At 46.5% G+C, this 26,637-nt stretch overlaps 2 protein-coding genes across 18 annotated transcripts in view; one reads left to right on the forward strand and one right to left on the reverse strand.

The window, feature by feature from the left end:
• pds5a (PDS5 cohesin associated factor A) overlaps positions 1-13,368 on the reverse strand; it is a 200,643-nt gene extending 187,275 nt beyond the window's left edge. Inside the window, exons 1-3 of one of the 17 annotated variants that reach the window (XM_033027250.1) lie at positions 13,290-13,348; positions 10,717-11,050; positions 137-288 (exon numbers count right to left, since the gene is read on the reverse strand). In XM_033027250.1, the coding sequence (XP_032883141.1) occupies positions 137-288; positions 10,717-10,741 (177 nt within the window). In that variant the 5' untranslated portion in view covers positions 10,742-11,050; positions 13,290-13,348. Of the gene's footprint in view, positions 1-136; positions 289-898; positions 919-980; positions 1,373-10,716; positions 11,066-11,253; positions 12,246-13,289 lie in introns of those variants that run through there. The other 16 variants (XM_033027267.1, XM_033027259.1, XM_033027341.1 and 13 more) reach the window with 16 other exon arrangements.
• Positions 13,369-13,381: 13 nt separating this feature from the next.
• The window catches only part of n4bp2 (NEDD4 binding protein 2), a 74,475-nt gene continuing 61,219 nt past the window's right edge, over positions 13,382-26,637 (forward strand). The window contains exon 1 of the mRNA XM_033027411.1: positions 13,382-13,763. Coding sequence (XP_032883302.1) covers positions 13,490-13,763 — 274 coding nt within the window. The 5' untranslated portion in view covers positions 13,382-13,489. The remainder of the gene's footprint in view (positions 13,764-26,637) is intronic.

Genomic DNA, 26,637 nt, shown 5'->3' on the forward strand with positions numbered 1-26,637 from the left:
TTTAAGTTCTTCATAGATTATTGAATAGCCTGGCCAAGTTTTTCAACATTTCCCGTGTTCAGTGACTGAAGCATTCTTTGACAAGCATAGTCCACAAACATTTTTTTTAAATGAATACATAAACATCCGACCATACCTTTAGCCTTTTGACCAATTCATCGTTGGATATCTTGTCAGTAATTTCCTTAACACCAGGAGGGTATATTATAATTTTTCCATCGGCAGGTTTTGGCTGTGGGAAAGCCATCCTTCGATTTTTCCCTTTCTGTAGATCACTACCGGCCTCTGCTGGTCACACACAAGTTTAAAATGTTACTCAGAAGCTTTTTTACCCTCTCTGCACTCTTTTTTAGAATCAAATAATAATTCAAAGAGAAAACAATTATACGGCCGACCCGCGACTTCTTTCCCGTACAAAAAGATACCCCGTGCCGGGGAGGGGAACAAGAGAACTGATTAAAAGCTTATTTAGTTCCTGCAGGAAGAAACAAACGACATGCGCCCAACCCGCAGCTACAAAAAAAAGTTCTCGCGCCCGCCACCCGCCTGCTTTTTGGGCCTAGGAAGCTAGGCCTCGATACCGGGGCTCCAGCGACAACACGGCGTCTTCAGGGCGGCTGCAGCAAAGCCTCCTCATTCCCCGTTCCGTCCGCCCTTCATTTATTTACAACTTCATGGCGGCGCGGAAGGGGGTGGGGAGGAGGAATTCGGAAAATACTTGCGAATATCCCGCCACAAATTGTAAGAAATGGGGAGCAGGTCGAGGCGCACTACTGATCGATTCGCCGACTTGTTTTGTCTTCAGAACTTTGCTACTCTGCGGTAGATTGTAATTTTTCTTAATAAGAGCGGCGGCCGTTCGGCTCGGCCTGGCCTTCACTCCCCGCACCGTCAGTACCTCTCGAGCTGTGAATTAATCCGGGGGAGGAGAGCGGGAGCCTCGCAGCGGGCCTATTGCCGGCGCTGGCAGCTGCACTCACCTCATGGATCACGCCAGACCTCTCAGCTATCCAGGGAGCAATAGTTTCGCACAGTCGCACCGAGCGGCGGCAGCAGGACAGCGCCGGGGAACAACGGACAGAGCGGCCGCAACGCGCCACACGGACCCAAGCAGGAGAGCGCCACCTGCCCTGGAGGAGCAGCCGTCGCCGCACCCGAACAGCGGCTCAGGCCAAAGGCAACGGTAGCGACGCCTACCGAAGGCAGCCAGATGTGCAGGCGCTGCCAACGACATCTCCGGGTCAGAAAATGCCGCGAATATTTAACTCAAGCTGAATCTGCCGAGAGATACATAACATTTCCATCAATGCCCTTCCGTTAGATGTGAGATAAGGAGAATGTCTTTGTCATTTTGAAATCAAACCCTTGCTAGTTCACGATAGTCTTACAACCAAGAAATACGAGTCCAGTGAAACATCTTACGTTTTTCTTTTGCAGATGCAATTTCTTTCCACCCAGAAATTGATCCCATAAATACGCATATAATCACTTGGCATAGATTCTTTTGGTAAGGAATGAATAAGCCTTGCTTAGGATATCAGGGCTGCCAACATTGGGTGAGAGTTGGGAGTGAGAAATTGCGACCAAGCCCGAGGGAGTATGATGGGGGGGGGGGGGGGAGAATGTCCCCCTCCCATGGGTACGGAACATTTGCATTTTTCAGCTTGAAATTGTGCAATATGGTGCATACTGTAGCGAGTCTTTTAACTTACACCTGAATGCAATATATATGCTTTAAATTGGATTGGAGCGTTTTTGAAAGGGAGGAGGCTGTGCGATCACTGATCACTGGCCTTGGGGGTACCCGGTGAGGGAGTGGAGCCACCGAGTGGGGAGAGGGTGTGGAAGAAGGGTGTCCCCCCTCCCAGGGTAGGAACTTTTTGAAATTTGATGTATTAAAATCATGTTTTAGTGCACTGTAGAAGTATGATTTCAATGTTTTTTGTATGAAGTATTTTTAAGAGGTAACTTTTTAAGGGGTAACTTTATCCACACAAAGGGTGATGGGTTTAGAACAAGCTGCCAGAGGAGGTAGTTGAGGCAGGGACCATCCCAACATTTAAGAAAAAGTTAGACTGATACATGGATAGGACAGGTTTGGAGGTATGGACCAAAAGCAGGTGGCGTAGCTGGGACATGTTGGCGGGTGTGGGCAAGTTGCACCGAAGGGCGTGTTTTCACACTGTATCACTCTATGACTACATTATACCTCCACCATGCATGAATGCTTCAAAATCAAGTGATCGAGTTTTATTGCCATATACTCAAGCATAGAAACATAGAAAATAGGTGCAGGAATAGGCTATCGGCCCTTCGAGCCAGCACTGCCATTCAATATGATCATGGCTATTCATCTAAAATCAGTACCTCTTTCCTGTTTTTTCCCCATATCCCTTGATGTCGTTAGCCCCAAGAACTAAATGTAACTCTCTCTTGAAAACATCCAGTGAATTGGCCTGCACTGCCTTCTGTGGCAGAGAATTCCACAGATTCACAACTCTCTGCGTGAAGAAAGTTTGTTCTCATCTCAATCCTAACTGCCCCCCCCCCCTTTATTCTTAAACTGTGACCCGTGGTTCTGAGCGCCCCCAACATCGGGAACATTTTTCCTGCAGTTACAATAAGTGAAAATCTAGCAGGCAAGCAGGATGCTTTCACCAACCACCCCCATTTGAAGTCCACTATCTTCCACCGTATCTACCCAGTGCTTGGTACTTACTTCCAGCAGCCACTGGTTGTCCTCCAGGATGCACCGAGCCGCAGCCTGATCCATGCTGGTCACCTGGGCGAATTCGGCACAGAGACTCTCACGGCAGCGGCGCAACGCTTCGACGCCTCCGACGGCCCGGGACTCTTGCACTGAGGCTGCTTCATGGCCGGAGCTGCAGTGAGCGACTCGCCAGCCCGGAAAACACTCTGCAGCCCCGCTCCCCGTCCGCATTTGTCCCCGCTGCTGCTTCCGCTTCCAACACCCGCGGCCCATGCAGTTGATACGAGTTTTTAAATTTTCGTTGATCACAGAATTTCTCACAACAGAGCGAGATAAATTTGTGATCAGCGTGAGAATTTGGTGAAATGTGTGATTCTCACGCTCAATGCATGGGAGTTGGCAGCCCTGCCTCTCTTCCCCCTCTCCCTCTCCCCCCCTCTCTCTCTCCCCCCCTCTCCCTCTCCCCCCCCTCTCTCTCTCCTCTCTCCCCCCCTCTCTCTCCTCTCTCTCCCCTCTCTCTCCACCTCTCTTTCTCTCCCCTCTCTCTCCCTCCCACCTCACGCTCATCCCTCTCTCTCTCCCCTCTCTCTCAACCCCCCTTCTCCACCTCTCTCTCCCCTCCCCCTCTCTCTCCCCTCTCACCCCTCTCACTCTCTCCACTTCCCTCTCTCTTCTCTCTCCCCCTCTCCCCTCTCTCTATCTTCCCCCTCTCTCCATCTTCCCCCTCGCTCCCTCCCACCTCACTCTCCCCCTCTCTTTCCCCTCTCTTTCCCCTAACTCTCTCTCCCCTCTCTTTCCCCTAACTCTCTCTCCTCTCTTCCCCTCTCTCTCTCCTCTCTTCCCCTCTCTCTCTCCTCTCTTCCCCTCTCTCTCCTCTCACCCCCTCTCTCTCTCTCCCCCTCTCTCTTCCCCCTCTCTCCCTACCACCTCACTCTCACCCCCTCTCTCTCCCCTCTCTCTCCACCTCTCTTTCTCTCCCCCCCCCACCTCACACTCATCCCTCTCTCTCCCCCCCTCAACCCCCCTCTCTCTCCCCCTCTCTCTCCCCCTCTCTCTCCCCCCTCCACCTCTCTCTCCCCCCTCCACCTCTCTCTCTCCCTCCCCTCCACCTCTCTCCCCTGTCTCACCCCTCTCACTCTCTCCACTTCCCTCTCTCTTCTCTCTCCCCTCTCTCTCTCTTCCCCCTCTCTCTCTTCCCCCTCCTCTCTCTCTTCCCCCTCTCTCCCTCCCACCTCACTCCCCCCCTCTCTCGCCCCCTCTCCCCCCTAACTCTCTCTCCCCTAACTCTCTCTCCCCTCTCTTTCCCCTAACTCTCTCCCCCCTCTCTCTCTCTCTCCCCTCTCTCTCTCTCTCCCCTCTCACCCCCTCTCTCTCTTCCCCCTCTCCCTACCACCTCACTCTCACCCTCTCTCTCATCCCCTCTCCTCTCTCTCTCCCCCTCTCCCTTCTCTTTCCCCTAACACTCTCCCCCCTCTCTTTCTTCTCTCTCTCCCTCTTCTCTCTCTCTCCCTCACTTCCCCCCTCTCTCCCCCTCCCTCTCTATCTCTCCCTCTCTACACACTCTCCCCTCTCTCTCTGTCTCTCCTCTCTCTCTTCCCCCTCTCTCTCTCTCATCTCTCTCCCTCTCTCCCCCATTTCTCCCTCCCACCTCACTCTTCCCCTGGCTCTCTCTCCCCTCTCTCTTTCTCCTCTCTCTATCTCTTTCTCTTTGCACCCCCCCCATCTCTCTCTCTTTCCCCCTCTCCCCCTCTCTCTTTTACCACCCCTCTCTCTTCTCCCTCCCATTCTTTCCTACCCTCTCTTCCCTCTCCAACCCCTCTCTCTTCCCTCTTTCTTCCCTCTCACCCCTCTCTCTCTTCCCCCCCTCTCCCACCTCACTCTCCCCCCTCTCTCTCCCCTACCTCTCTCTCACCCCTCTCCCTCTTCTCTCTCTCCATTCACGGCCCCTCTGTCTCTCCCCTCTCTCTCCTCTCACCCCCCTCTCTCTCCCCGCACTGTCTCCCTGTCTCCTTCCCCTCTCTCTCTCTCCACCTCCCTTTGAGAGTCTGTCCCTTCGGCACAGAGACTCTCGCGGCAGCAGCAGCGGCGCAACGCTTCCGACGGCTCCGCGGCCCGGGACATTCGCACTGTCTGGAGTGCTCCATGGCCAGAGCTGCAGCGAGCGACTCGCAGCGCCGCAAACACTCGACAGCACCGCAAATACATCGCAAGTCCCGGCTCCTCGCATCTGTTCCCGCCGCTGGTTCTGCTCCCATCCCTCCCGCAGCCCCTGCTCTCCAACACCCGCTGACCATGCAGTTTATCCGAGTTTTGAAATTTTCGTTGATCACAAAATTTCTCACCATTGAGCGTGAGAAATTTCTGATGAGCGTGAGAGTTTGCTTGAGGGCGTGAATCTCACGCTCAAAGCGTGAGAGTTGGCAGCCCTGGGATATGCATATACCTCCAATGTAGGAAACATTGATTCCCTTTAGGAAGAGAACCCAGAACAAGCTAATGCTTATGCCAGTACAGAAACATTATTACTCATTCATGGTGACAATATCAGTAGTTATTGATCACCTATCATTTTCTTTGAGAAGATAATGAGAACCTTTTTAAATTTCTGCAGCCATATAGTGAAGGGCTTTCCCATAGTGCTGTACAGAAGGAACCGCCAGGATTTTTACTTGCCCTTGGCAAGGGAATAGTATGTTTTCAGGTGAAGTTAGTATGTGACCCAGAAAGGAAATTTTGGTGTTTCTACATACCAAATGCATTTGTCCTTTGAGTCTGGGGGGGAGGGTTTGCTTTTCAAAGAAAACTGCATTGATGATGGGGGGGGGCTTCAACTTGAATGGTGATAACAATCAAGTGGAATGGTTTTTCCTGGATGACAATGTATTTCTTGAGTGCTGCAAGAATGGGATTGATTGGTTAAAGAGGAGAGTATTCCATCGCACTCACGGTATGGTGTGATGGATGTTTGTGTTACAGTTTTATTGTGTGTTCTTTATTATTGTACTGCTGCTGACAACACAAATTTCCACCGACCCTGGTTGTGTGGCAATAAATTATATCTATCTATCTATATTTTGTTGGCCGTGAAATGCATTGGGAATTAGGGTTTGAGTCATTCATCACAATTTATCCAAACTTTGATGTGAAGTTTAGCTATCATATTCATTTGGCTGGTTAGTTGAATTACTCGTCATATGAATTCCCACTAGTCTTTTCTTTGACCGGATAGCACGGAAACAAAAGCTTTTCACTGTACCACGATACACGTGGCAATAGTAAACTAAACCTAACTAATAGAAGAGATTTTAAGGATGATTATGCCATTGAATTAAAAGGATGGTGATTAAACTTTATTAGACGAGAAATAGTATTGGGTAAGCTAATGGGACTGAAGGATGATAAATCCCCGGGGCCTGATGGACTGCATCCCAGGGTCCTCAGGGAGGTTGCTCTAGAAATAGTGGAAGCATTGATGATCATTTTCCAATGTTCAATAGATTCAGGATCAGTTCCCGTGGATTGGAGGATAGCTAATGTTATCCCACTTTTCAAGAAAGGAGCGAAACTTTTTGAGGATGTGATAAGTAAAATGGATGAAGGGGATCCAGTGAATGTAGTGTATCTAGACTTTCAGAAAGCCTTTGATAAGGTCCCGCACGGGAGACTGGTGACTAAAATTAGAGGGCATGGTATTGGGAGTAGGGTGTTGACGTGGATAGAAAATTGGTTGACAGACAGGAAGCAAAGAGTAGGAGTGAACGGGTGCTTTTCAGAATGGCAGGCAGTGGCGAGTGGAGTGCTGCAAGGGTCGGTGTTGGGGCCGCAACCGTTTACCATATATATTAATGATTTGGAAGAGGGAATTAGGAGCAACACTGACAAGTTTGCGGATGACACAAGCTGGGTGGCAGTGTGAACTGTGAAGAGGATGTTGGGAGGTTGCAGGGTGACCTGGACAGGTTGAGTGTGTGGGCAATGGCAGATGCAGTATAATATAGATAAATGTGAGGTTATCCACTTCGGTGGCAAAAACAAGGGGGCAGATTATTATCTCAATGGCGTTAGGTTAGGTAAGGGGGAGGTACAGCGAGACCTGGGTGTCCTTGTACACTGGTCACTGAATGTTGGTGTGCAGGTACAGCAGGCAGTGAAGAGAGCTAATGGAATGTTGGCCTTCATAACAAGAGGATTTCAGTATAGGAGTAGAGAGGTTCTTCTGCAGTTGTATAGGGCTCTGGTAAGACCACATCTGGAGTATTGCGTACAGTTTTGGTCTCCCAATTTGAGGAAGAACATCCTTGTGATTGAGGCAGTGCAGCGTAGGTTCACGAGATTAATCCCTGGGATGGCGGGACTGTCATATGTGGAAAGATTGAAAGGACTAGGCTTGTATTCACTGGAGTTTAGAAGGATGAGGGGGATTTTATAGAAACATATAAAATTATAAAAGGACTGGACAAGCTAGATGCAGGAAAAATGTTCCCAATTTTGGGCGAGTCCAGAACCAGGGGCCACAGCCTTAGAATAAAGGGGAGGCCATTTAAGACTGAGATGAGAAAAAACTTTTTCACCTAGAGAGTTGTGAATTTGTGGAATTCCCTGCCACAGAGGGCAGTGGAGGCCAAATCACTGGATGGATTTAAGAGAGAGTTAGATAGAGCTCTAAGGGCTAGTGGAATCAAGGCATATGGGGAGAAGGCAGGCACGGGTTATTGATTGGGGACGATCGAAGGGCCGAATGGCCTCCTCCTGAACCTATTTTCAATGTTTCTATGTTTGTTATAGGCTGGATAGCTATATGATCTAGGTAATTTTTTGCACGTCAACCGAGGCCTCTAAGTTATTTAGGTCTTGCTCAATGTACATGTGGGTTTCTTCATTATTTGAGGATTTATGAATGAATCGGAACACCACCATCATCAGTGAATTGCCACATTGTTGAATTTATGGCTGATGGAAATTTCAGCCATTAAAGATATTTCCCCTAGTCTCCAGTATCTTTAATTTTATTAGTGATCTGTTGTGTCAAATTTAGACAAATATTGCCATAATGTCATCTTCTAGTATCAATTGTTTTTTGTGCATGTTTGGAGCAAGGCTGTGAAGAAGTAGGAAGCCAGGAAAAAAAAATCAGTGAACAAGTTTTGATAAGTAAGCATTCTATCATCTGTGGATGAACCAAGGGAATTGAAGATCAATCACTAGGGAATCACACTGGGGTAATGTACTGCCCTTTTTTTTAAAACAATCTGTTATAACTCATTGAGTCCATCATTGATGGACTTTGGGAAATAAACATTTCTAACGAAAGACCAATCATGATGAACCTGTATTCAGTGGTTGTAAAGACATGAGAATTGATCCAGGAACAGGCTGAATCATTAGCCTTACAATTAAAATTTGCTCTGTTCTAGTGCTATTCTTGGACAGCATGGGAGAATATAGTTCCCAGTGTGTCTGATTCCATGCCTCAATAAAGCTCTAAAAAAACTTTTGCAGAGTTAATTTAGTGTTGCTGTTGATACTGTCTACCACTTTATTCTCCACCAGAAAATCATCTTCATCACACCTCATGGATCAGTTTCTCTTGTTAGTCATGTTATGGGAAACAGCAAATGTTGGCCATGATAACAGTGTCTAAATCTTAAGTCAGGTGATGGTTAAAACAAAAATGGAGACATGAAAGAAAGAAAGCCGAATGTTAAGATGATGATAATGGAAAAAGAGAATAAGAAATAAGATAACACAAGCATATTTGGGTATTACTGACAAGACCAGCATTTATAGCACATGGATAATAGTTTTGGGAAGATAATGATGAGCCACCATCAATACTTAAAGACACTATGCTAATTCTATTTTATATGGGATAGGTGTAAGCCAACTCATGCTACCCTATCTCATCGGTCTACCTCTGTAATCTCATATAGTTTTATTTCTCTTAGATAGAGTAGATGTGGAGAGGATGTTTCCACCAGTGGGAGAGTCCAGGACAAGAAGTCATAACCTCAGAATTAAAGGATGTTATTTTAGGAAAGAGATGAGGAAGGGGCGCCGTCCAGTTGGGTATGGCTGCCCTGCCTGCAGCTGTCTGTCTTTTCGCTTCTTTTTTAATTTTTAGTATGTTAAACAGTGTTTTGTTTTTGGAGGACTAGTCTTTTTATGTGGGGGATGTGGGGGGTGGGGAGGGGGAAACTGCTTTTCCTAGTCCCTACCTGGGCGGAGAGGAGGCTTTCCTCCGAGCAGCGTCATCGACCCGTCCTCGCGGCCTATCATCGGGTCTGGAGCGGCCTTTCCTGAGGGGACCGGCCAGAACCTCGGCTTCGGCGGCGGCACAGCGCTGGAGCGCTATCGCGGAGCGGGCGATGTCTTGCCCGGGTCGCCGCACTGGAGCTCCGGAATGCTGAGACCGCCGATGAAACATCGCGATGCTGCGGGTCTGTGGAGAGGCCAGCTGACTTTAACATCATGAGCCTGGGATCTCATGCCAAGATCACCAATGGTGGAGCACCGTCCAGCGCGGCCTGTCGGCTTCGGAAGCCGCAGTCTCCGGTAAGGAAGTCGCCCTTCCAGGCATCCCAAGCCGCTGAGAGGGTTCTCCCGACGCCGGAGCACCATCACCCGGCGAGAAGGGCCTGAAACATCGGGCCCCGTAACGGCGACTGCAGAGGCCTCAATAGGCCCGACTATGGGTGGACAAGAGGATGGGGACTGGACTTTGTGCCTTCCCTCACAGTGGGGACCATTGTGGGGGGAATGTTTTTATATTTTATGTTACATTTCTTTATAATGTTATGTTGTATTCTTATTAATGAGCTGCAATGGCAACTTGAATTTCACTACACTAATTGGTGTATGTGACAATAAATGAACCTTGAACCTTTGAGGGGGGATTTCTTTAGTCAGAGGGTGGTGAATCTGTGGAATTCTTTGCCACAGATGACTGTGGAAGCAAAGTCAGTGGATATATTTAAGGCAGAGATGGATAGATTCTTGATTAGTATGGGTGTCAGGTTATGGGGAGAAGGCAGGAGAATGGGGTTAGGAGGGAGAGATAGATCAGCCATAATTTAATAGCGGAGTAGACTTGATGGGTCGAATGGCCTAATTCTGCTTCTATCACTTAGGATCTTATGATCTCTCCAAGAGCCACATTTCTTCAATCTGGCTTTGTTTCCCACCCTGAAGCCACGTTGGCAGACATGTCTTCGGAAATCTAAGCTTCAACTCTGCATTTTCTTTCAGTAATCTTATCACTTATTTTGTTCTGATCTTTATAAACCCTATTTCATTGTCAAAACTGTTGTCCACCTCTCACTATACCATAAGGGACGATCAGCCAAGATCACAATGAATGGCGGCGCTGGCTCGAAGGGCTGAATGGCCTCCTCCTGCACTTATTTTCTATGTTTCTATGTTTAATAAGAGCTTAGTTACACAAGACCAGAGACCTTAGTTCTGAAGTTCCACAGGAGTGTTGGTAATCAAAAGCTGGATTGCTGCAGTAGCTTTAAGGAAAGATCTGCAGAGGTACCTATCATCTAGACAGCTGAATGCAAAGTCAGTATATTGGGTCCTGTCAATTTCCCAACAGACCAGTCCCATCCATCCACCCTGCACGCTCCATTTTGTATTCCTAATTGTTTACTGAGTTAAATGCAGGATGATAAATTGATCTTGTTATATCTGTCTTGTGCTCACTCCTCTGCTATCTGCAGATTTACATTTACCATTGCACAATGATTTAAATAAAGCTCCAGGTCTCGCTGCTGAAGTCATCCCAAAAGTGGAACATATCATGAGCAAGCAAGCCCATAAATGATAGATTTTGAGGCCCAGCCTCTGCTGTCAGTCCAAAGAGCAGCTTTTAAATAGTGGTGATTCAGAAACATTTCAAAAGGATCAAAATATCAAAAAAATGTTAAAATTACAATGCCTTCAACCAATATCAATTAATTAAACATTGATTTGAAATAAAATAAAGAAAGAAAAATAGCAAAACTTACCAGCTTTGAAATCCTCTCCATTCATGCACTGGTTGAATGACTGATCTTAACCTCTGGACTCAATGTTGGATCAAGCAGTGGAATGGAAGGTGAGAAAAATGTGCATTTGTCCTCCTGATCACATCATTCCTGATTTCAAGCATTGCACTGAATTGGTGTAGCAGGAACATATTGACCCATGTCAAGCTGTTGGCCAGCAGTTCTCTATGAAAGCCTGGCTGTGGTTCAGTACAATCCAGACTGATGTAATAGAGGAAGGAATCCACAAGTAATACAGCTCCATGATGTCATATCATGTGTAATATTTGATAGGGAAAGAAGCTGACAGAATAATCTGCAAAATAAGAACAATCAAAATTTGTTTCTATCTTAGCCTGATGGAACAAGAGTTAAGCTTGGCAGGCACATTAATGGCACAATACAACAAATAAACATACAACAATCAATAATACGATAAATTGTCAGTAATAGCAGATAACCAGGCCACAATGGTGCAAACTATTGTGTCAAACATTCCGTGAAATGGTATCCTCTTACAGCTGGTGATATCCTTTTCATATCTCTTGCAGGTAATATTATGCCAGGGATAGGCTAGGCGAGGTATGGCAGTTGATAGAAAGGGGAAAGGATTGGGAAATATTAAGGAAGACAGTAGGACATTTTGTGGATGGGGGCAATAGGGGCTGAGGGTGGCACAATGAACACTTTTTGTTCACTATGTTAATACTCTGTCCTTTATTTTTGAAATGAGAAGGTGACTGGGATTTTTTAGAAACCAATCTTTGATGTGATTGTTAAATTTGAAATTGATTAAAAGAATGATATTACTTATTTATTTATATCAATAGAGAAAGTAGACATTTAAAACAATTTTCTAGTCAAGGAACCATAAAATATCTGTAAATGTTCTGAAGCTAAACTAATAATAATGTTGGGAAATTGATAGCTCTCTGCAAAATGAAGCATCTCAGATATCCACTTTACTGATTGAGTCACTTCTTCACAGGCAATCCATCAGGTGGAGGAAGGCGTACTTCACTCCAGATCTGAAGCTGTTGACTTGGCCAGCCACAGGGGCAGGAGATGCTTGACAGAACTGGTGGGGTGGGTCAGTTGGGAGGTGGACGCTGGGTTTGTGTGTATAGTCCTGATGACAGGCCTGCAGGTGCTCAGTGCCTTCCCCAATACCCCCTCCTCTTGTTATGAACTGTCATGAGCCAGGGGATCCCACAAATGGTTGGGGGGTTGTTATATTTGTTTTTCAATGAGGCTCTGAATCGTTTCCTCCATCCTCCTGGTTAAGGGCCTGTCCCACTTTCACGAGTTATTCACAAATTCTCCCGAGTTTTCCCCTTGATTCAAACCCGCAGAATGTTCGTAACGAGTCCGTAGGAATTCGTAGATACATCGTAGCGGCCCACTATGCTAGCCGTAGGTACTCGTGGCATTAGGTAAGTCAGGACGTTTTTTCTAGCCCGGTAAAAAATGTCCACGAGTAAATAAATGGTCGGGATGAAAGAAATTGCAACTTTTTACTCGTAAGGTGGGCATCGAAATAGTTGTGGGAATTCGTAGACATACTCGTAGGAGTTCGTGAACATAGTCGTGGAAGACCGTAGGAGTTCGTAGATTACCACGATCTTGATTTTTTTTTTTAGGTCCTATAAACACGGCAGAGTTTTTGAATTAAGTCGTGAAAGTGGGACAGGCCCTTTAGTTTGAGGGAGTCCAGATCGATCATCAGCTGTGGTTGCCCGGTGCTGGGCATGCCCACGCCCACTCAGCAACTGCGTTTGGCCAACCAAAGATAGTCCCAAAATGCTGGAGTAACTCAGCGGGACAGGCAGCATCTATGAAGAGCAGGAATGGGTGATGTTTCGGGTCAAGACCCTTCTTCAGACTGAGTCAGTGGAGAGGGAGTCGAGAGATATGGAAGGGCAAGGTGTGAAAACGACAGATCAAAGCAGACGCTGCTGGGGAAATTAAGATTTGTTCATTGTTAGCTGAGGGGAAGGTGACAAGGAATACAATCAGTACAGTTAATAAGAAAGACAATGAAAGGAGTCGGAGAAGGTGGGTGGGAGAGAGAGGGACGGTGGGAGTGAGAGGGACGGGGGGAGTGAGAGGGACGGGGAGAGAGGGACGGGGAGAGAGGGACGGGGGGAGAGAGGGACGGGGAGTGAGAGGGACGGGGGGAGTGAGAGGGACGGGGAGTGAGAGGGACGGGGAGAGAGGGACGGGGAGAGAGGGACGGGGGGAGAGGGAGAGGGACGGGATGAGAGGGAGGGAGAGGGGGAGGAGAGAGGAGGGACGGGGGGAGAGGAGAGACGGGAGTGAGAGAGGACGGGAGGGGGAGAGAGGGACGGGGGAGAGGGGATGGAGAGAGGGAGAGGGAGGGACGGAGGGAGAGAGAGGAACGGAGGGAGAGAGAGGGACGGGGAGAGGGAGGGACGGGGAGAGAGAGGGACGGGGCGGGGGGAGAGGGACGGGGCGGGGAGAGAGGGACGGGGCGGGGAGAGAGGGACGGGGCGGGGAGAGAGGGGTTTACATGAAATTAGAGGAGTCAATATTACCGCTGGGGCGTGAGCTGGGTTTGACCAACCGCCAACCCCGGTCACGTGACCATCCAAGGCCCCGCCCCCTGCTGTGTCCGGGCGACGTCACCTCTGACCCCGCCCCCTCGGCCTCGAGCTGATGCCGTTCCCTGGTCCGGGGCTCGGCTGAGGGAGAGCCAATAGTGCCATTGGATATCATTATATCAACAACAACAACAATGCCGAAAAAGAAGAAGAGCAGCGCCGCGTCCACTGCTCGACCGCCTGAATGTGCTCCACCGCCCGGTACCGGTACCAGCACCTCGGAGATGGCTCCGGCTGATCGGGGCCCGGTTCCTTCGCGGGCCTCGGCCTCGAGTTCGCTGGCCGCCGCTGCCGGTGCCGTGGGACCTGGGATGAACAAGGAAGAGCTACTGGACCGGCTGATGGAGATGTTTTCTCATCTGGACCCGAGCGTGGTGTATGTGATGTTGTCCGAGTGTGACTTTAAAGGTAATGGAGGGGCGGGCGCGGTTGCAGGCCTGGCCTTCGCTCTTGGCCCTGACCTGGACCCACTACAATCGGCCACTGCCTGTCAGAAATTGTCACTGGGTCATTGACATTGGTTTCCCTATGCCAGCCTCCTATTCTGTTTTTCTCTTTTGGAACTTTCCAGTACATTGATAGTATTTATCGACAACATCTTTCGAAAGCAAATCTCGGTAATCGAGAATCTAGATCATTCTGCAAGCACAGAATTCACACAGTGGCTGAGCATTTTCTATGAAACATGCATAGGACATAATACATTTTTTAATGGACACATTTATAGTCGAATGACCCAAAGGCGTGATGTACGCGTTCTTATTTTGAAAGTTTAAAAACCCAGAAATACTAGGGGACTGAGGATCTAGTGAGTGGGAGGAACTGAAGGGAATACACATTAGTCAGAAAATGGCGTTAGGTAAACTGTTGGGACTGAAGGCAGATAAATCCCCAGCGCCTGATGGTCTGCATCGCAGAGTACTCAAGGAGGTGGCCCTAGAAATCGTGGAAGCATTGGTGATCATTTTCCAATCTTCTCTCGTCTCTGGATCAGTTCATGTGGACCAGAGGGTAGCCAATGTAACCCCACTTTTTAAGAAAGGATGGGGAGAGAAAGCGGGGAATTATAGACCAGTTAGCCTTACATCGGTAGTGGGGACGATGCTTGAGTCGATGTTAAAGATGTTATAGCAGCGCATCTGGAAAGCAGTGACAGGATCGGTCAAAGTCAGCAAGGATTTATGAAGGGGAAATCATGCTGTGACATCTCCAAGTTTGTGGATGACACAAAGCTGGGTGGCAGTGTGAGCTGCGATGAGGATGCTATGAGGCTGCAGGGTGACTTGGATAGGTTGGGTGAGTGGGCAGATGCATGGCAGATGCAGTATAACGTGGATAATAAATGTGAGATTATCCACTTTGGTGGCAAGAGCAGGAAGGCAGATTATTATCTGAATGGTGTCAGATTAGAAAAAGGGGAGGTGCAACAAGACCTGGGTGTGCTTGTACATAAGTAATTGAAAGTAAGCATGCAGGTACAGCAGGCAGTGAAGAAAGCTAATGGCATGTTAGCCTTCATTGCGAGAGGATTTGAGTTTAGGAGCAAGGAGGTCCTACTGCAGTTGTACAGTGCCCTGGTGAGATCGCACCTGGAGTATTGTATGCAATTTTAGTCTCCTAATTTGAGGAAGGACATTATTGATATTGGGAGTGCAGTGTAGGTTCAAGTTAATTCCCGGGATGGCGAAACTGACATATGATGAAAGAATGTGTTGACTGGGCTTGTATTCACTGGAATTTAGGATGATGAGTGGGGTTCAAAACGTATAAAATTCTTAAAGAATTAGCCAGGCTAGATGCAGGAAAAATGTTCTCGATGTTGGGGAGGTCCAGAACCAGGGGTTACAATGTAAGAATAAGGAGTAGGCCATTTAGGACTGAGATGAGTAAAAACTTTTTCACCCAGAGAGTTGTGCATCTGTGGAATTCTCTGCCACAGAAGGCAGTGGAAGCCAATTCACTGGATGATTTCAAGAGAGTTAGATTTAACTCTTCGGGCTAAAGGAATCAAGGGATATGGGGGGGGGGGGGGGAAGGAGGAGCGGGGTACTGATTTTAGATTATCAGCCATTGTCATATTGAATGGCTCGAAGGGCCGAATGACCTACTCCTGCACCTATTTTTCTATGTTTCTATCCTTTTCATGATCAATATTTATTGAAAATTAAAAAAATTGCTGATGTTGGAATTCAAAAGTAAAAACAGAAAGTGCTGGAAACACTTAGGGGTCAGGCTACACCAGTGGAAACAGACACAGAGTTAACATTTTAGATTGTAGATCCTATGTGGTGGGAGTTAAATATTTTATTGAGCTGATTTACAGGGAGTTCTTTGTAGTAAGGTTCTTTTGCTGAGAAAGGTCTCGGGCTTATAACGTAACGTGAATGCTGCTGACCTGTGTTAAAATGTGTTGATTTTTCAAGAGGCATAGGAACTCTGCATTATTTGTCAACTGGTTGGCATGAGGCAAGAAGCAGCACGGTGGCTTTCCAAATGTTAATTGGCTATATACAGATTTTGGACATATTTCGAATGGCTTATTATCAAACCATTTATTTTAAATTTTCAAACATGCCATCAAAACTGATTATGACTTCAACATAGACACATAAAGCTGGAGTAACTCAGTGGGTCAGACATCTCTGGAGAAAAGGAATGGGTGACGTTTCGTGTCGGGACCCATCTTCAGACTGAGGGAACGAGAGATATAGACGGTGATGTAGAGAGATATAGAATCTTGATTAGTAAAGGGCCTGTCCCACATTCCCGAGTTACTCGCGAATTCTCCCGAGTTTTCCCCTTGATTCAAGCTCGGAGAATGTCCGTAGCGAGCGTAGGAGTCTGTAGATATATCGTAGTGGCTCGTTATGCCAGCCGTAGGTACTCAGGGCATCAGGTAAGTCGGGACGTTTTTTCCAGCATGACAAAAAAAGTCCACGAGTAAAAAGATAGTCAGGAGGAGGAGTTCGTAGATCACAAAAATCTTGATTTTTTTTTTTTTTAAGGTCCTTTCAACTCGGCAGAGGACTCGGGGAAAGTGGGACAGACCCTTAAAGGTGTCAAGAGGTTTTGGGGAGAAGGCAGGAGAATGAGGTTAGGAGGGAGAGATAGATCAGCCATGATTGAATGGCTGCGTGGACTTGATGGGCCAAATAGCCTAATTCTACTCCTATCCTAACATGAGAAGAAATGAATGAAAGATATGCAAAAAAGTAACAATGAGAAAGTAACCAGGCCATTGTTAGCTGTGTGTTAGGTGGAAACGAATTACGAACAATGAGACACCAAGACGACTTTGAAGCTGGTATGACTTAGGTAGGGGAGAGATGGAGAGAGAGAGGATGCAAGGGTTACTTGAAGTTTGGAGAAATCAATATTCATACCATTGGGTTGTAAGCTGCCCAATCGAAATATGAGATGCTGTTCCTCCAATTTGTGTTTCGCCTGAGGATGTGGCCAGAGGATCTGGGGCGACAGAGGAACTGAAGGAAATCCACATCAGGCAGGAAATGATGTTGGATAGACTATTGGGACTGAAGGCTGATAAATCCCCAGGGTCTGATGGTCTGCATCCCAGGGTACTTAAGGAAGTGGCTATAGAAATTGTGGATGCATTGGTGATAATTTTCCAATGTCCTATAGACTCAGGATCAGTTCCTGTGGATTGGAGGGTAGCTAATGTTATCCCACTTTTTAAGAAAGGCGGGAGAGAGAAAACAGGGAATTATATACCAGTTAGCCTGACATCAGTGGTGGGGAAGATGCTGGAATCAATTATAAAAATGAGATAGCCGAACATTTGGATAGCAGTAACAGGATCGGTCCGAGTCAGCATGGATTTACGAAGGGGAAATCATGCTTGACTAATCTTCTGGAATTTTTTGAAGATATAATGAGGAAAATGGACAAGGGAGAGCCAGTGGATGTAATGTACCTGGGCTTTCAGAAAGCATTTGATAAGGTCCCAAATAGGACATTAGTGGGCAAAATTAGGGCACATGGTATTGGGGGTAGAGTGCTGGCATGGATAGAGAAGTGGTTGGAAGACAGGAAACAGAGTAGGGATTAACGGGTCCCTTTCAGAATGGCAGGCAGTGACTAGTGGGGTACCGCAAGGCTCGGTGCTGGGACCGCAGCTATTTACAATATACATCAATGATTTGGATGAAGGGATTCAAAGTAGCATTAGCAAATTTGCAGATGACACAAAGCTGGGTGGCAGTGTGAACTGTGAGGACGATGCTATGAGAATGCAGGGTGACTTGGACAGGTTGGGGGAGTGGGCAGATGCATGGCAGATGAAGTTTAATGCGGATAAATGTGAGGTTATCCACTTTGGCAGCAAAAACAGGAAGGCAGATATAAATACTATATAAATGGCGTCAAGTTGAGAAAAGGGGAAGTTCAACGGGATCTGGGGGTCCTTGTACATCAGTCTATGAAATTAAGCATGCAGGTACAGCAGGCAGTGAAGAAAGCAAATGGCATGTTGGCCTTTGTAACAAGAGCCCTAGTGAGACCACACCTGGAATATTGTGTGCAGTGTTGGTCCCCTAATTTGAGGAAGGACATTCTTGCTATTGTGGAAGTGCAGCGTAAGTTTACAAGGTTAATTCCCGGGATGGCGGAGCTGTCATATGCTGAGAGAATGGAGCAGCTGGGCTTGTACACTCTGGAGTTTAGAAGGATGAGGGGGTTCTCATTGAAACCTATAAGATTGTTAACCATATAACCATATAACAATTACAGCATGGAAACAGGCCATCTCGACCCTTCTAGTCCGTGCCGAACACGTATTCTCCCCTAGTCCCATATACCTGCGCTCAGACCATAACCCTCCATTCCTTTCCCGTCCATATAACTATCCAATTTATTTTTAAATGATAAAAACGAACCTGCCTCCACCACCTTCCCTGAAAGCTCATTCCACACAGCCACCACTCTCTGAGTAAAGAAGTTCCCCCTCATGTTACCCCTAAACTTCTGTCCCTTAATTCTCAAGTCATGTCCCCTTGTTTGAATCTTCCCTACTCTCAGTGGGAAAAGCTTATCCACGTCAACTCTGTCTATCCCTCTCATCATTTTAAAGACCTCTATCAAGTCCCCCCTTAACCTTCTGCGCTCCAAAGAATAAAGCCCTAACTTGTTCAACCTTTCTCTGTAACTTAGTTGCTGAAACCCAGGCAACATTCTAGTAAATCTCCTCTGTACTCTCTCTATTTTGTTGACATCCTTCCTATAATTAGGCGACCAAAATTGTACCCCATACTCCAGAATTGGCCTCACCAATGCCTTGTACAATTTTAACATTACATCCCAACTTCTATACTCAATGCTCTGATTTATCAAGACCAGCACACCAAAAGCTTTCTTTACCACCCTATCTACATGAGATTCCACTTACAGGGAACTGTGCACAGTTATTCCCAGATCCCTCTGTTCACCTGCATTCTTCAATTCCCTACCATTTACCATGTACGTCCTATTTTGATTTGTCCTGCCAAGATGTAGCACCTCACACTTATCAGCATTAAACTCCATCTGCCATCTTTCAGTCCACTCTTCCAACTGGCATAAATCTCTCTGTAGACTTTGAAAATCTACTTCATTATCCACAACCCCACCTATCTTAGTATCATCTGCATACTTACTAATCCAATTTACCACACCATCATCCAGATCATTGATGTACATGACAAACAACAGTGGACCCAACACAGATCCCTGTGGCACCCCACTAGTCACTGGCCTCCAACCTGACAAACAACCATCCACCATTACTCTCTGGCATCTCCCATTCAGCCACTGTTGAATCCATCTTGCTACTCCACCATTAATACCCAACCATTGAACCTTCTTAACCAACCTTCCATGAGGAACCTTGTCAAAGGCCTTACTGAAGTCCATATATACAACATCCACTGCTTTACCCTCATCAATTTCCCGAGTAACCTCTTCAAAAAATTCAAGAAGATTAATCAAACATGACCTTCCAGGCACAAATCCATGTTGACTGTTCCTAATCAGACCCTGTTTATCCAGATGCTTATATATATTATCTCTAAGTATCCTTTCCATTAATTTGCCCACCACTGACGTCAAACTAACAGGTCTATAATTGCTAGGTTTACTCTTAGACCCCTTTTTAAACAATGGAACAACATGCGCAGTACGCCAATCCTCCGGCACTATTCCCGTTTCTAATGACATTTGAAATATTTCTGTCATAGCCCCTGCTATTTCTACACTAACTTCCCTCAATGTCCTAGGGAATATCGTGTCCGGACCTGGAGACTTATCCACTTTTATATTTCTCAAAAGTGTCAGTACTTCCTCTTCTTTGAATCTCATAGTTTCCATAGCTACTTTACTTGTTTCCCTTACCTCACATAATTCAATATCCTTCTCCTTGGTGAATACCGAAGAAAAGAAATTGTTCAATATCTCCCCCATCTCTTTTGGCTCTGCAGATAGCTGTCCGCTCTGACTCTCTAATGGACCAATTTTATCCCTCGTTATCCTTTTGCTATTAATATAGCTGTAGAAACCCTTTGGGTTTACTTTCACCTTACTTGCCAAAGCAACCTCATATCTTCTTTTAGCTTTTCTAATTTCTTTCTTAAGATTCTTTTTACATTCTTTATACTCCTCAAGCACCTCATTTACTCCATGCTGCCTATAATTATTGTAGATCTCCCTCTTTTTCCGAACCAAGTGTCCAATTTCCCTTGAAAACCATGGCTCTTTCCGATTTTTACTATTTCCTTTCAACCGAACAGGGACATAAAGATTCTGTACTCTTAAAATTTCACCTTTAAATGTACTCCATTTCTGTTCCACATCTTTCCCATAAAACAAAATGTCCCAATTTACTCCTTTTAAATCCTTTCGCATCTCCTCAAAGTTAGCCTTTCTCCAATCAAAAATCACAACCCTAGGTCCGGTTCTGACCCTCTCCATAATTATATTGAAACTAATGGTATTGTGATCACTGGTCCCGAACTGTTCCCCAACGCATACCTCTGCCACCTGACCCGTCTCATTTCCTAACAGGAGGTCCAGCACCGCTCCTTCTCTAGTAGGTACTTCTATGTATTGCTGCAAAAAACTATCCTGCACACATTTTACAAAGTCCAACCCATCCAGCCCATTTACAGAATGTGTTTCCCAGTCTATGTGTGGAAAATTGAAATCTCCCACAATCACTACCTTGTGCTTACTACTAATATCTGCAATCTCCTTACATATTTGCTCTTCCAATTCTCGCTCCCCATTTGGCGGTCTATAATACACCCCTATAAGTGTTGCTACCCCTTTCCCATTTCTCAGTTCCACCCAAATATCCTCCCTAGACGAGCCCTCTAATCTATCCTGCCAAAGCACTGCTGTAATATCTTCCCTGATAAGCAATGCAACACCTCCACCTCTTGCCCCTCCAATTCTATCACACCTGAAGCAACGAAATCCTGGAATATTTAGTTTCCAATCACAGCCCTACTGCAACCATGTTTCACTGATCGCCACAACATCATATTTCCAGGTGTCAATCCAGGCTCTGAGTTCATCCACCTTTCTTACAATGCTCCTAGCATTAAAATATACACATTTAAGAAACCCACCCTCTCTTATTCTCTGTTTATTGTCTTTTTCTTCTCTCTCCCCTACATTTTGGGTCAGAGTGCTACCATTCTCTGCCTCCTGCCTCACACACTGACTGCTAGCTTTCCCAATTTGAGTCCCTCCCCCCAACCATACTAGTTTAAAGTCTCCCCAGTAGCCTTTGCAAATCTCCCCGCCAGGATATTGGTCCCCCTCGAGTTCAAGTGCAACCCGTCCTTTCTGTACAGGTCACACCTTCCCCAAAAGAGGTCCCAATGATCCAGAAACTTGAATCCATACCCACTGCACCAGTCCCTCATCCACTCATTTATCCTCCACCTCGCTCCATTCCTACTCTCACTGTCGCGTGGCACAGGCAGTAATCCTGAGATTGTTACCTTTGCAGTCCTTCTCCTTAACTCTCTACCTAACTCCCTAAATTCTTCTTTCAGGACCTCTTCTCTTTTTTTACCTATGTCGTTGGTACCTATATGTACCACAACCTCAGGCTCCTCTCCCTCCCATTTCAGGATTTCTTGGACACGTTCAGACACATCCCTGACCCTGGCACCAGGGAGTCAAACTACCAACCGGGTCTCCTGTCTGCGTCCACCGAATCGCCTATCCGACCCCCTGACTATAGAGTCCCCTATTACAATTGCCCTCCTCTTCTTTTCCTTACCCTTCTGAGCAACAAGACCGGTCTTTATGCCAGAGGCCCGGCCGCTGTCGCTGCCCCCAGGTAGGCTGTCTCCCCCACCTTTACTCAAACATGAGTACTTATTTTCAAGGTGTACAGCCACCGGGGTACTCACCAGTCCCTGCCTCTGCCCGTTGCCCTTCCTAACTGTGACCCAGTTTTCTGTCTCCCGTGGTCTTGGAGTGACCACCTCCCTGTAACTCCTATCTATGACCTCCTCGCTCTCCCTGAGCAGACAGAGGTCATCAAGTTGCTGTTCCAGGTTCCTAACACGGTCCCTTAGGAGCCCCATCTCGACGCACCTAGCGCAGATGTGGACGTCTGGAGGGCACTCAGACTCCATGACCTCCCACATCTGACATCCAGAACAGTAAACTGCCCTGGCCCTCATTCTCCCCCTTGTCCAAATACAATAAAACCTTACCCGGGATACAAGCCAACCAGCTGCTTCCTCTAGTCCGTTTGACCAATCAGAGGCTTCCACCAGACTCCTTCTCTGGAAGTGAGATCTGCGAATGGAACGTTGCAGATTTTGGTCGCTCCTCCCTCTGTCACGGCTCCCGGGCCTCTGTTGAGACAAGCCCCGTGATGGGTTTAAACTCACCACACGGAGGTCGCTCCTCCCTCTGTCACGGCTCCCGGGCCTCTGTTGAGACAAGCCCCGCGCTGGGTTTTTAACTCACCACACGGAGGTCGCTCCTCCCTCTGTCACGGCTCCCGGGCCTCTGTTGAGACAAGCCCCGCGCTGGGTTTTTAACTCACCACACGGAGGTCGCTCCTCCCTCTGTCACGGCTCCCGGGCCTCTGTTGAGACAAGCCCCGCGATGGGTTTTTAACTCACCACACGGAGGTCGCTCCTCCCTCTGTCACGGCTCCCGGGCCTCTGTTGAGACAAGCCCCGCGATGGGTTTTTAACTCACCACACGGAGGTCGCTCCTCCCTCTGTCACGGCTCCCGGGCCTCTGTCTAAGGGTTTTGAGACGCTAGAGGCAGCAAACATCTTCCCGATGTTGGGTGAGTCCAGAACAAGGGGCCACAGTTTAAGAATAAGGAGTAAGCCATTTAGAACTGAGTCGAGGAAACACTTTTTCTCACAGAGAGTGGTGAGTCTGTGGAATTCTCTGCCTCAGAGGGCAGTGGAGGCGGGTTCTCTGGATGCTTTCAAGAGAGAGCTAGATAGTGCGCTTAAAAATAGCAGAGTCAGGGGATATGGGGTGAAGGCAGGAACGGGGTACTGATTGGGGATGATCAGCCATGATCACATTGAATGGCGGTGCTGGCTCGAAGGGCCGAATGGCCTACTCCTGCACCTATTGTCTATTGCATCACTCTGACTTTTTGTCAGTGTAGGAATGGGAAGGGAAATTAAAGTGTCTATCTTTGGTTTAAACCAGCATCTGCAGTTCCTTCCTTCACGTAACTTCAACATACTTGTTTTGGGATTTAATTAGTTTTTTATTTTCAGTTCAGATAATTTCTGGCTGTTAAAAAAAACCTATTAGTTAATTCTTGGTTTCCACAACTAACTAATGACAATAATACATGCATATTCAAAATCTTCCATTGCCACCCACTATATTGGTCTATAGTCAGTTCATAGAAAGCAAAAAACATGGTTGGTATTACAAAATATATAGCCAACATAGGGTTTTTAAATATTTGTTAATGTCCCTATTTTCTAAGTGAGTTTTCAAGGTACTTTTTCAGCTATTGTCAATTAAAACTGGAAAATGGAACTGTGCAAAGACTCCGCTCAGGATGTGTGAAACTGTATTATAGAGGTGCATTTGCCTGTCTTGATCATTGAATGTAATGTCAGGGCTCTCGCTTAACTTTTTTTCCCTGTTACCAGCCGGGCAACCTCAGCAGCTTTATAGGTTGCCAAATCATAGTTTAGGTGGTCATTTAAGATGGCTTGCATGACGCGTGCGATAATGTGCTCGGACGAAGTGCGTAGTTACCAGTCGGAATTATGGTCATTGAAGCATTCACATATTATTTCTGCTTCAAATAAAGTCACAAACTAAACATATTCACCAATCAAGACATGATATATACCACAATGACATGCAGCAAAATTACAATACAGTATCTCATCTCTTTTTGCACATTGCAATGAATGCAATTTCTATTATCTCTTTCCACTTCCAAACAAAAATATGGTTATTCAGCGTATGATCAACCTTGGTGAGACCAAGCGCAGGCTTGGCGATCGCTTCGCACAACACCTCCACTCAGTTCGCAATAACCAACCTGATCTCCCGGTGGCTCAGCACTTCAACTCCCCCTCTCATTCTGAATTCGACCTTTCTGTCCTGGGCCTCCTCCATGCCTAGAGTGAGGCCCACTGCAAATTGGAGGAACAGCTCCTCATATTTTGCTTGGGTAGTTTACACCCCAGTGGTATGAACATTGGCTTCTCCAATTTCAGGTAGTCCTTGCTTTCTCTCTCCTTCCCCTCCCATTCCCAGCTCTACCACAGCCTACTGTCTCCGCCTCTTCCTTTCTTTTTCCCGCCCCCCCCACCCCTCCCGACATCAGTCTGAAGAAGGGTCTCGACCCGAAACGTCACCTATTTCCTTTGCTCCATAGATGCTGCCTCACCTGCTGAGTTTCTCCAACATTTTCGTCTACCCATTCACACAAGTTCTGTTATCACACTTTCCTCACCCACTTCCTGCACATTAGGGGCAATTTTACAGAGACAAGTTAACCTACAAAGCCAATGCGTCTGGGATGTGGGAGGAAACCCACACGCTTGCAGGGAGAATGTGCAAATTCAACACAGACAGTGCCCGAGAACAGGGTCGAACACAGATCTCTGGCGTGTGAGGCAGCAAGTCCACCAGCTGTGCCACTATATTTTATTTTCCAACACACAAAAAATTATACGTTGATAACTTTGGTTACTAAAGAAAAAGAAATTATCCATTTTCAGTCTTAAATCTCTAAGTGACGCTATGTCCCCCTTTACAGCTACTGTATGTTTTAATTCAGTTCAAGGCTATTGGGGCAGTACATTGGCCATAAATTTGCTGCCTAAAATTGCCAGAGACCTGGAATTGATCCTGAATATGGGTGCTGTCTGTGTGGAGTTTTGTTTTCTCGTTTATAACATTGTTTACAGAGTACTATGTTTACATATTCTGTTGTGCTGCTGCAAGTAAGGATTTCATTGTTCTAACTGGGACGTGAGAGAATAAAACACTCTTGTCTTACGTCGCTGATGTGTGGGATAGTACTAGAGTACAGGTGATTGATGGTCGGCGTGGACTCGGTGGGCCTGTTTCCTCACTGTATCTTTAAATTAAACTAAAAACACTAAAACCAGAGGAAATGTAAAGAAGGGTTTCTACCCGAAACGTCACCCAATTTATTCTATCCAGAGATGCTGGCTGCTCCATGGAGTTCCCCCGCACAATTAAAGCATTGAATAGTCTTCACCCTACCATAGGTACCAACCAGATGCAACTAAATTTAAGGTAGCATTTTTTTTTTCCAAGAACCCTTCCAAGAGAGCCGAGCGCCGAACCGAGAGCTAGCGCCGAGCGGAGACCTGAGAGCTAGACCCGAGACACGGATGGCGGGCGGGTGTCCCGGTTGCTTGCCAAGCCGGGCAAAATGGCATGGCTTTTAGGTTGCCCGGCGGGACTGTAAGTTGCCATTGGCACCCGGGCAACCGTTAATTTCGAGCTCTGAATGTAGAGAGCCAAGTTATAATAATTCCTGAACATCGAGTCTTAAACAGAGTTAATGTTAATCTGGTATTAAATAAAGCTACATCGTTGCCCTAACACTTTCTCAGTTTTTCTTGGTGCAACATTGACCTTTTCCTTAACAAACTTCCCACAGGGCTTTAGAGATACAGCACGGAAACAGGCCCTTTGGTCTACCGAGACCGCGCAGACCAGCAATCACCCAGTACACTAACAGTATACGACACACTAGGGACGATTTACAATTTTACTGAAGAGAAATTAACCTACAAACCTATACGTCTTTGGAGTTTGGGAGAAAACCCATGCGGTCACTGGGAGAATGCTCAAACTCCACACACACAGCACCCATAGTCAAGATCGAACCCGGGTCTCTGGTGCTATAGGGCAGCAACTCTGCCACTGTGCTGTGCATTGTGGAGTCTATCTTCAAAACTACCAGGAAACTACTGAATCTAAAGCAGCAATATTAGTTGAATCTCCAGTGAAACAGCAGTGTGCACTCAACCATATCTATTCAAATCATGATTTTATTCACCTCTATTAGATCATCCCTCATCCTCCTGTGCTCCATGAAATAGAGTCCCAGCCTACTTAACCTCTCCCTATAGCTGTGGCCCTCTAGTCCTGGCAACATCCTCGTAAATCTTCTCTGTACCCTTTCCAGTTTGATGACATCTTTCCTATAACATGGTGCCCAGAACTGAATACAATACTCTGAATGCGGTCTCACCAACTTCTTATGCAACTGCAACATGACCTCCCAACCTCTATACTCAGCCTGACCCGCTGAGTTACTCCAGCACTCTGTGAAATGTCACAGAACAGGACACGATTAGCAAGTTTGCTGATGATACAGAAGTGCATTAGATTGTTAATATGATGATAATCAGATTGCATTATAACCTTTGCACCATCAGTTATTTTGCATTTTTCGTATTTATTGATGTACCTGTCGACATCCTCTATAGTCTAGATCTATGATCTTCACTCGAACCGTGGTGCATATGACAATAAACTAATCTTATTTGGCACTGACATACCCTACCAATGGGCAATGTTATACAGAATACACAATGAGTTATGATAATAACTAGTCTGAAGAAGGGTCTCGACCCGAAACGTCTCCTCTTTCCTTCGCTTCATAGATGCTGCCTCACCTGCTGAGTTTCTCCAGCATTTTTGTCTACCTTCGATTTTCCAGCATCTGCAGTTCCTTCTTAAACATAATAACTAGAATGATATTAAGAGAAACATATACAACCTA

This window comes from Amblyraja radiata, chromosome 1 (genome assembly GCF_010909765.2).
Source record: "Amblyraja radiata isolate CabotCenter1 chromosome 1, sAmbRad1.1.pri, whole genome shotgun sequence".
NCBI classification, from domain to species: domain Eukaryota; kingdom Metazoa; phylum Chordata; class Chondrichthyes; order Rajiformes; family Rajidae; genus Amblyraja; species Amblyraja radiata.